At 62.6% G+C, this 9278-nt stretch overlaps 1 protein-coding gene across 1 annotated transcript; it reads left to right on the top strand.

Annotated features, from left to right (window-relative positions):
- Window positions 1-2424: 2424 nt before the first annotated feature.
- On the top strand, window positions 2425-6034 carry LOC134154659 (uncharacterized). The gene is made up of 13 exons (XM_062601338.1): window positions 2425-2638; window positions 2728-2843; window positions 2934-3042; window positions 3181-3297; window positions 3412-3479; window positions 4272-4367; window positions 4488-4676; window positions 4799-4901; window positions 5037-5178; window positions 5260-5443; window positions 5556-5655; window positions 5740-5858; window positions 5993-6034. Exons 1-13 carry the CDS (start codon window positions 2425-2427, stop codon window positions 6032-6034), a joined length of 1599 nt encoding a protein of 532 aa, XP_062457322.1.
- Window positions 6035-9278: the final 3244 nt, after the last annotated feature.

Here is a 9278-nt window from a genome sequence, read left to right as displayed (position 1 = left end):
AGGGGGAAAGAAGGAAGGCAAAGTACTCACGTTGGAAAAATACTTCGAAGAGGTTCAAGGGACACAATCGAAGCTGCTTTAGTGGCTGTCAGGATTGAATCCCTGCGTATTTTCATCTGCAAAGGTGACAAAGAGAGGTGAGATGCTGCCAAGGAAAGGATCTTGCTGCTGGCAAGGGCAGCCCAAGTTTCCATGCTTCAGAGAAGAAGCTGCCTCGCAGAACTGCAGAAAAACCCATTGCTTTTGCTCACAGCAGCCCCTCCATTCCACACAAGACCAGCTGCAGGGGAATATGGGCAAAGAGCTAAATGATCTGGCAGGCTTTTGTCCAGGGAAGAGCCAAAAGGCTGATCCAGAAGAGCATGAAGGAGTCAAGGGAGGCAAACACAGGGGAAGGCAGCTCACTGAACTCTAGGGCAATGTGCAGGGCAGTCCTGCTAGGGAGGACAGGAGGGGGCAGTGGGGGCTACAGCAGCTCCGTTTTGCCAGAAGGGAAGGTTCTTCCCCAGCCTCTGCTCTGAGCCTTCCTGGGAGCCTTCCTGTCAGCACCCTTTTACCCTGAAGGGAAGCCCAGCAAGGCTGAACATCCCTTTCCTGCTTGAAACAAGCATCTGAATTATCACAGAGCTGAGCAGAAACTCTTCACTCGCTCTTCACTTTCTATCACAGAAAGGCCCAGCACTTCCAGTGCCACCAGCAGGAGGGCCCCAGAGGCTCTGCTGGTGTGTTCACGGAGAGCAAGGTGCAACAGCGTGTGCATTCCAAAACTACATTCACCACCGGCGCCTTTGAAGGCAGGACTGGGCGATGTCGGGCAGGGCTCAGTGAACCCATGGGAAGGGCTCTTGTAAGCCAGCGCCCATAGCACAAGGATTTTCCAGGAAGGACGCTGGCAGAAGAAGGACCTCCAGCAATGACACTTACCGCCCTGGCATTCTCGTCCACTTCATTCCCAAGCCACTCAGTAGGTGCTCCAGCTTCTGAAGATGGCTTCCTCCCGCCTGGCACTGCCTTCTGGGCAGAGCACTCTGGGGTGCCTAGGGTTGGACTGCAAATACACACCGCGGGGAGGTGGCATGAGCACAGGGGCAGTTTCAGCCATTTCAGCCTGACAAGTTGGGCACCTACTTCTGCCGCAGAAGGCAGTTCTGTAGCAGAAGCAGAAGCACGTGGGTCCCACTGACTGGAGTCACATCCACAGGAACTGGGATCACCCCCTAACAAAACACCCAGGGCTGCAGATCATGCCCAAAGGAGAGCTCTGGACACAACCACAGTGAGAATTTCTCTCCATGCAGGAAGGCAAGCAGCAGGGTCATCTTCCAGGACAGGCTCCAAGGCACAGCATTACGCGCTGTGCTGCCAACTACATTAGCCACTGCCCCGTGACCCTGAAGAGTCTGTGTTCCGGGATGGGCAATGGATTGTTACCAGCAATTGCTACGCGCTACCGGCGCCCCCATGGCCGGCGAGGGCGAGCCCGGGCGCCGCAGGCACTGCCCGCAGGACGCGCTGGGTGAGCGCCGCGTTGCACCATGCCGGGGGGGCCTGAGCATCGCACCGGGGGCGGTTCTCAGGCCTCGCCCTGGGTGGCAGGACAGGACTGGGCTGTGCACTGGGGGGGGGGGGGGGGTGCGACAGGGTGACACCGAGTACTGTGGGGTTGGGGGGGAAGGGGGACGAAGGTCCCTCCTGGGTGTTGCACCCAAGGGGAGGGGTCCTGGGCATTGCACCGGGGAGGGGGGGCGGGTTGCAGGGTGGGGGAGTTGTCACTCCTGGGCACTGCACTGGAGGGGGGTGAAGGACCCTGCTGGGTGTTGCACGGGGTGGGAGGTGTCAATCCTGGCCTTTGCACTGGGGGAGCATTGCACCTGGGGGGCAGATTTGCCTGGTGTGGGGGGGTTCCCTCCTAGGCATTGCACGGCAGGGGGGGGGGGAAGGGTCCCTGCTGGGTGTTGCACCCATTGGGAGGAGTCTGGGACATTGCACTGGGGGGGGGCTTTGCACGGGGGGGGGCGTGCCAGGGCGGGGGCCCCTCCTGGGCTGTGCACTGGATGCGGGGCATGGTCCCTTCGGGGTGCTGCACCCAATGGGAGGGGTCCTGAGCCTTGCACTGGGGGGGCTTTCCACGGGGGGGCATTGCATGGGGGGGAGGGGAGGAAGATCCCTTCTGGGTGTTGCACCCACGGGGAGGGATCCTGGACATTGCATTGGGGGGGGGGGGCTTTCCATGGCAGGGGTGTTGCACCTGGGGGGCAATATGCACGGTGTGGGGGGGTCCTTCCTGGGTCGGGCTGCAGCGGGTGCTGGAGTGCATGAGCCTGGGAAGGGGGTGGGGTTTTTTTCGAGGGGGGGGGAAGCAGGGGCTCTGGTGCGGCGCCAGGGCCGCAAGGGGACGAACGCGCGGCGCCTCCGAGGCCCGGCATGGCCCGGCTTGGCCTGGCCCGGCCCGTCCTGGCCGCTGCCTCTCTTGCAGCCGCTGCCGGGGAGCCGGAGGTGCGGGGCGAGGGGCCGCGGTGGGGCTCGCTCTGCGACCGTCGCTGCACCACCATCAACGACCCGCATGGCGACCTGCCCTCGGCCTCCCACCCCCACGGCATCCTCGCCCCCCGCATCCTCGCCCTCCGCATCCTGCCCGGTAGGGAGCCCGGCGGCGGCAGCGGCGAGGGGGGTCCGCGCGGGGGGTCCCCGCGCCAGCGCCCGCGCCCGCTCACCTCTCGCCCGCAGTCGTCACCCGCCAGCAGCACTTGAACGAGGTGCCGGCGTGCGAGAGCTGCGGGGCAAAGACCACGCTGACGGCCGAGAGCGCGGTGGAGGCCAACAAGCTCTCCAACGACGTCAAGGTGGGTCCGTCCCCCCGCGGACCATGCCCATCCTGCTGTGCGGGAGGGGAGGGGGTCTTTTCTTTGGCCGCTACCTTCTCCTCTCTGCAGTTCGGCTTCAAGAAGTGGAAGAGCCACGCGACCGCCCGGCCCTGGGAGGACCGCTCGGAGATCAGGAAGGAGCTCTACTCCGACCTGAACGTCGTCCGCGGCTTTGGAGGTGGGTGGCCGCCGAGGCTCTAGGGTCCGCGGCAAAACCCTGTTGGGAGGAGGGAGCCCGGTTAACACCCCCCCTCCCCCGCCGTGCACGTGGCGAAGCGGCTGGCGGAGCAGCGGAGGGGCCGGTCGCTGTCTGCAGGCTCCACGGTGACGTTGGGCAGCATCCTCTACGCGCTGTTCTTCGGCTGGTGGCTGGCGCTCCTCTGCGTCCTGGTGGCCGCCGAGATGTTCCTCACTGTCGTGGGGGATCCTTACGGTGAGTCCTCCCCAGGTGCCCGTCCCCGGTGCGACCGGGCCGGGCTGTCGTGGTGGGGGACGGGCCGTGCGCGTCGGGGTCCTGCCCCGCATCCTGATGCCGCTGTCCCCGCAGGGTGGCTCTGCAGGGACCTGGGCGGCTACTTCCTCTGGCCCTTCAGCAAAGTGATCCAGCGGGTGGAGGTAACGGCCGGGCGCCGTCCGTACGTCCGTCCCCACCAGCCCTGGTGGGCACGCGCCCGGCCCCAACCTCCTTGCTCTCCGCCAGGGTCCCGCCGCGGAGGCCGACGGCACCCGGGAGACCTCGGCCCTCTGCACCCCTGTCCTCCCTAGCAGGACGGCCTTGGCCTTTCTACTACAGGAGGGCACAGCCTGTTCCTTTCTGCCTCCTTCTCCAGGGGGAAGAAGAGCCATGGGCGGAGACAGGGACAAGCAGGAGAAAGAGCAGCAGCAGTGGCAGTGTCAGCGGCAGACCCGGTGGCAACAGAAGACAGAGCAGCAGTGGCAGGGGCAGTGGCAGCACCAGTGGCAGCCACAGTGCCGGCAGCAGCCCCACTGGCAGTCGCAGTGGGAGCCCCAGTGGCAGACAGAGCGGCAGCCCCACCGGGAGCCCCAGTGGCACTGGAAAACCCACTGTCAGACAGAGCAACAGCCCCAGTGTCAGCAGCAGCCTCACTGGCAGTGGCAGTGGAAGCTCCAGCTGCAGGCACAGCAGCAGCTCCAGTGCCAGTGTCAGACAGAGCGGCAGCAGCAGTGGAAGCTCCAGTGGCGGGGACAGCAGCAGATCCACTGGCGGTGGCAGCAGCAGTGGAAGCCCTGGTGGCGGGCACAGCGGCAGCCCCACTGGCAGCAGTCAAAGACCCCATGTCAGGGTGATCCAGTGGGTGGAGGTAATGGCCAGGCACCGTCCGTACGTCCGTCCCCACCAGCCCTGGTGGGCACGTACCCGGCCCCAACCTCCTCGCTCTCCGCCAGGGACCCGCCGCGGAGGCCGACGGCACCCGGGAGACCTCGGCCCTGCTCGGCGGCCTAGCGCCCGGCCACTGGTGCCCCGCGGACCCCGGCTACCGGGTGAGCGCCTGGCGCGGGAGGTGCTGGACGGGGCCCGAGGGCCTGCTCTTTGGGAGCCCGGCTGCTCCCGTTCGGGTTTTTCCACCCTAAAAACCTGCCGCCACCAGGCCGTCCTTGCAGCAACGCGCTGCCGCCGCCGCCGCCGCCGTGTGGCTCTGCCTGGGCTACCCGGCGCTGGCACTGGCCCACGGGCTCGTCTGCTTCGTCACCTGGCTCCTCTTCTTCCTCATCCCCGTCACCAAGATGAGCACGTCCCACCGGGTGCTGCTGCCGCCCCCAGAGTGGGTGCGCATCCGGCGCCTGCGCATGGTGGGTGGCCCCTGGTGCTGGGGGTGGAGTGTCCCCTCTCGATGGGCTGGCTTTTGGCAGGGGGGGACACCCAGACCAGTGTCACCCGCTTGGTTTCCTCCGCCCCGCTGCCGCCGCCGCAGACAGACGTGCCGCTGGAGGCGGAGGTGATCAAGTGCTGCTACCGCGCCGTCAACGCCTACTACTACAAGTACGCCGTGGACGGCATCAACGTCTTCGCTGTCAGTATCTTTTTCCCTGCCACTTCCTTTTTGTGTGTACGCGGGGACACGTCAACTGGGCACCTCCTTGAGGTACCACCTCTCAAAAACCACCGCCCTCCCCCCCCCACTTCGGACACGTTCTTGACGGCTGCCGCAGACCTGCTGCTGCTGGTGGTGGTGACGCTGGTGCTGGGCTACGTGGACGGGCGCAACTGGCTGACGAGCTCGCCCGTGAAGTTCGCTCTGGCGCTGCTCTCCATCATGCCCCTCTCCTACTACATCGGCATGGCCATCGCCAGGTGAGCAGCTGCCTGGTGCCGGGGCCGCCCCGCGGCGCTGCTTCCCGCCCCGTTGACCCTCTGCGCTTCCCGTCCCCGCAGCATCTCGGCGCAGAGCAACGTCGCGGTGGGGGCGGTGGTGAACGCCACGTTCGGCTCCATCATGGAGCTCACCTTCTACATCACGGCGCTCATCAAGGGTGCCCGCAAGGGCAGCAAGTGCTATGAGGAGATCGTCAAGGCAGAGCTGACGGGCACCCTGGTGGGCTGCGTCCTCCTGGTCCCGGTGAGCCCGGCGGGGAGGAGGCGCTTGTGTCACGAAAGCCCCCATCCTCCAGCGTGAGAGGAGGAGAGGACCTCCTCACCGAGGTCACACTGACAGCCATGTTCTCTCCGAGGGCTTGTGCACGGTCATAGGAGGCATCCGGCACCAGGAGCAGAGGTTCAACAGCCGCTCGGCGGGTGTCAGCTCGGCCCTGCTCTTCCTCTCCGTGGGAGGTGAGTGCCCCGGCGGCGGTGCCAGCGGGGGGAGGATGTCCCACGCCGTGGCCTGGCGCCCACTTCCACCTCTCCTGCCAGCAGGCGTCTTCGCCCCGATGCTCTTCTCCAAGGTGTACGGGAGGCTGGTGTGTGGCGAGTGCCACAACATCACCCAGAACGCGCTGGGCCACTACCTCTGCCAGAGCTGCCACTTCGACCTGGTAAGCCCCCAAACCGCAGCACCCGCGGGCGCCCGTAGCCTGCCCGGCTCCTCGCCGGCGGCCCGCAAAGGGCGCTGCAGGGTACCCAGAGCACAGCCACGGCGCTCGCCCCGCTGATGAGCTCTCCATTGCAGGTGCAGAACAACGGCATGCTCTACTACAGCCACGTCCAGTGAGTGTTCTGGGGTGGACCCGGTCCCCGTGTCAGGGTGGCACTTCGTGGTTGGCTCACAGGTCCTCAGGGAGCTGCCTGGTCGCGGGCAGGGCGTCCCCCCTCCTGGGGATGGCACCGCTGTGCCTGTCTGGTCCCAGGGCTGGACCACGCTGCGTACATGCAAGTGCCTGGCAGAGCCTGCTCTTGGTTTTCTGCCCCCGCTGCCTCTGCTTCCAGCTTCCAGACCTTTGGGCAACTCAATGTAATTGGTCCTTCGGGAAGAGGAGGGCCTTTTCCCCTAGCCCATAGATGAAAGTAATGCGGATGCTGCTCATTTGTGGAGAGCAGGGCTGGGTGTCTCAGGAAAATTTTGGAGGCTGAGGAAGAGTCTGCATACTTTTGTCAAGCCTTGTGAGCAGCTTAGTGGAAAAACTCAAGCGGCGTGAGGTGCAAGAGGAATGCTGGTAGGAATGCTGCTGGAGGGAAGAATGCCTTGGGTGAATATCTCCCCAAAGCTGTGGTGTTTCCCCTTGGGCAGTGCCCTTCCTTTGACTGCCAGCAGCAAGGAGGAAGGAGAGTCATTTCCAGGCAGCAGTCAGGGGTGTTGATCAGCAGGCTCGAGAGGGTGTGGCCTTGGTCAGGCAGCCCTTAGAGGCAAGGGCAATTTGTTTGGTCACTTTGAAGAGGTAGTAAGGAGGGACATGAGTGCCCGAAGACGGAAGGAATGCAAGGGACAGAGCAGTTATTCCTGGTTTTATTTCTGAAGCTTCCAAGAAAGCTTGTCCTTGGGGGCCACACAGCAGTGGCTACTGGAGTGCTCAGGACCGTGGGTAATGGTGTGTGCTGGAGCCTGTCCTTGGAGCTGACCCTGCTGCTCTCCTTGGTGCCTGGAGAAAAAGTCTTGCTGTGGGCACCCAGAGCTTTCCTTCAGGCACGTTGTGCAGCCCCGGGTGTTTGGGTGGTGGGGAGTCTCTGTGTCACACTTCCCCACGGTGTGTATTTGCAGCATGCTGCCAGCAATTCAGCCTAGCTCTGCAAAGGAGGATTTACTGGGCTGGAGGAAGCAGCTGCCCGAAGCCAGAGCGGGAGCTGGCTGGCCCGAGATTGGCTATCAGAAGTCAAGAGAGGTAGGTGCTCCTGAAGGAGGTCCTTCTTTTGCCAGCTTGCTTTCTGCCAAAGCATCATGCTGTGGGCGCTGGCTGGACAAGAGCCCTTCCCATGGGTTCCTCTGGGCCCTGCGTGACTGTCCCCGGGGTTTGCTGTCAAAGGCGCTGCTTGTGCTCCACTTCTGCAGTGCATCTCTCATGACTCCTTCACTCTCCATTAACGTCTCCCAGCAGAGCCTCTGGGGCCCTCGCTCTAGTGGCCGTGGAACTGCTGGGCCTTTCTGCTATAGCAGATGGAGAGTTATACAGAGGTGTGATTATTCAGATGCTTGGTTCAAACTGGAAAGGGATGTTCAGCGTTGCTGGGCTTCCCTTCAGGGTAAAAGAACACTGACAGGAAGGTTCCCAGGAAGGCTCAGAGCAGAGGCTGGGGAAGAACCTTCCCTTCTGCAAAACGGAGCTGCCATAGCCCCCACTGCCCCCTGTCCTCCCTAGCAGGACTGCCCTGCACATTGCCCTAGAGTTCAGTGAGCTGCCTTCCCCTGCGCTCACCTGCCTTGACTCCTCAATGCTCTGCTGGATTAGCCTCTTTGTGCTTGCCCTGGACATAATCCTGCCAGAGCTTTTAGACTTTTGCCTATATTCTCCTACAGCTGGTCTTGTGTGGAATGGAGGGGCTGCTGTGAGCAAGAACGATGGGTGTTTCTGAGTTTCTGAGAGGCAGCTTCTTCTCTGAGCAGTGCAAACATTGGCTGCCTTTGCCAGCAGCAAGATTCTTTCCTCGGTCGCATCTCACCAGTGTTCTTCACCTTTGCAGATGCTGAAGATGAGGGACTCAGTCCTCGCAGCCAGCCAGAGGAGTGAGACTGAGGCCCCTTGTGCTCTTCCAAGCATTTTTCCAACGTGAGTACTTTGCCTTGCTTCTTTCCCCTGCCTGAGGAAGGCAGCAGCCTCTCCGCACAGGTTTGTTAGGGCTGCAGTGCCAGGGCTGGGGGAGGCTGCTCTGAAAGTGCTTTGGGAGCAAGACTTCCCAGCAGCTGCATCCCAGTGGCCTGCACGCATGCTCTGCCTTCATACAGGCTCTGTTGGAAGGCTTTGGCCAGGAATTATGCTGGCTCCCACCATGCAAGAGCATTATTCTGGGCTGCCTTCACGCCTTTCTCTGTCACTGGGTGCCCAGCAGCAATCCATTGCCCATCCCGGAACACAGAGTCCTTGGGTCACGGGGCAGTGGCTAATGTAGTTGGCAGCACAGTGCGTAATGCTGTGCCTGGGAGCCTGTCCTGGCAGATGACCCTGCTGCTCGCCTCCCTGCATGGAGAGAAATTTTCACTGTGCTTGTGTCCAGAGCTCTCCTTCAGGCATGACGTGCAGCCCTGGGTGTTTTGTTAGGGGGTGATCCCCGTTCCTGTGGATGTGACCCCAGTCAGTGGGACCCACGTGCTTCTGCTACAGAGCTGCCTTGTGCGGCAGAAGCAGGTGCCCAACTTGTCCGGCTGAAATGGAGACCCTACTCCCCCTGTGCTCATGCCACCTCCCCGCGGTGTGTATTTGCAGTCCACCCCTAGGCACCCTAGAGTGCTCTGCCCAGAAGGCAGTGCCAGGCGGGAGGAAGCCATCTTCAGAAGTTGGAGCACCTACTGATTGGCTTGGGAATGAAGTGGACGAGAATGCCAGGGCGGTAAGTGTCACTGCTGGGGGCCCTTCTTTTCCAGCGTGCTTCCTGGAAAAGCCTTGTGCTATGGGCGCTGGCTTACAAGAGCCCTTCCCATGGGTTCACTGAGCCCTGCCCGACATCGCCCAGTCCTGCCTTCAAAGGCGCCGGTGGTGAATGTAGTTTTGGAATGCACACGCTGTTGCACCTTGCTCTCCGTGAACACACCAGCAGAGCCTCTGGGGCCCTCCTGCTGGTGGCACTGGAAGTGCTGGGCCTTTCTGTGATAGAAAGTGAAGAGCTTCTGCTCAGCTCTGTGATAATTCGGATTCTTGGTTCAAGCAGGAAAGGGATGTTCAGCCTTGCTGGGCTTCCCTTCAGGGTAAAAGGGTGCTGACAGGAAGGCTCCCGGGAAGGCTCAGAGCAGAGGCTGGGGAAGAACCTTCCCTTCTGGCAAAACGGAGCTGCCGTAGCCCCCACTGCCCCCTCCTGTCCTCCCTAGCAGG

Source organism: Rhea pennata, unplaced genomic scaffold (genome assembly GCF_028389875.1).
Source record: "Rhea pennata isolate bPtePen1 unplaced genomic scaffold, bPtePen1.pri scaffold_33, whole genome shotgun sequence".
NCBI classification, from domain to species: domain Eukaryota; kingdom Metazoa; phylum Chordata; class Aves; order Rheiformes; family Rheidae; genus Rhea; species Rhea pennata.
Note: the sequence above shows the minus strand (reverse complement) of the source record. Positions and strands in the feature narration are given on the sequence as shown.

Excerpts from the sequence above, each read along its gene's own strand:
- LOC134154659 (XM_062601338.1), top strand. The coding sequence starts at position 2,425 with ATGGCCCGGCTTGGCCTGGCCCGGCCCGTCCTGGCCGCTGCCTCTCTT. Across the intron at positions 3,043-3,180 it reads CGTCGTCCGCGGCTTTGGAG|GCTCCACGGTGACGTTGGGC; the intron begins GTGGGTGGCCGC and ends CGCTGTCTGCAG. Across the intron at positions 4,902-5,036 it reads CATCAACGTCTTCGCTGTCA|ACCTGCTGCTGCTGGTGGTG; the intron begins GTATCTTTTTCC and ends CGGCTGCCGCAG.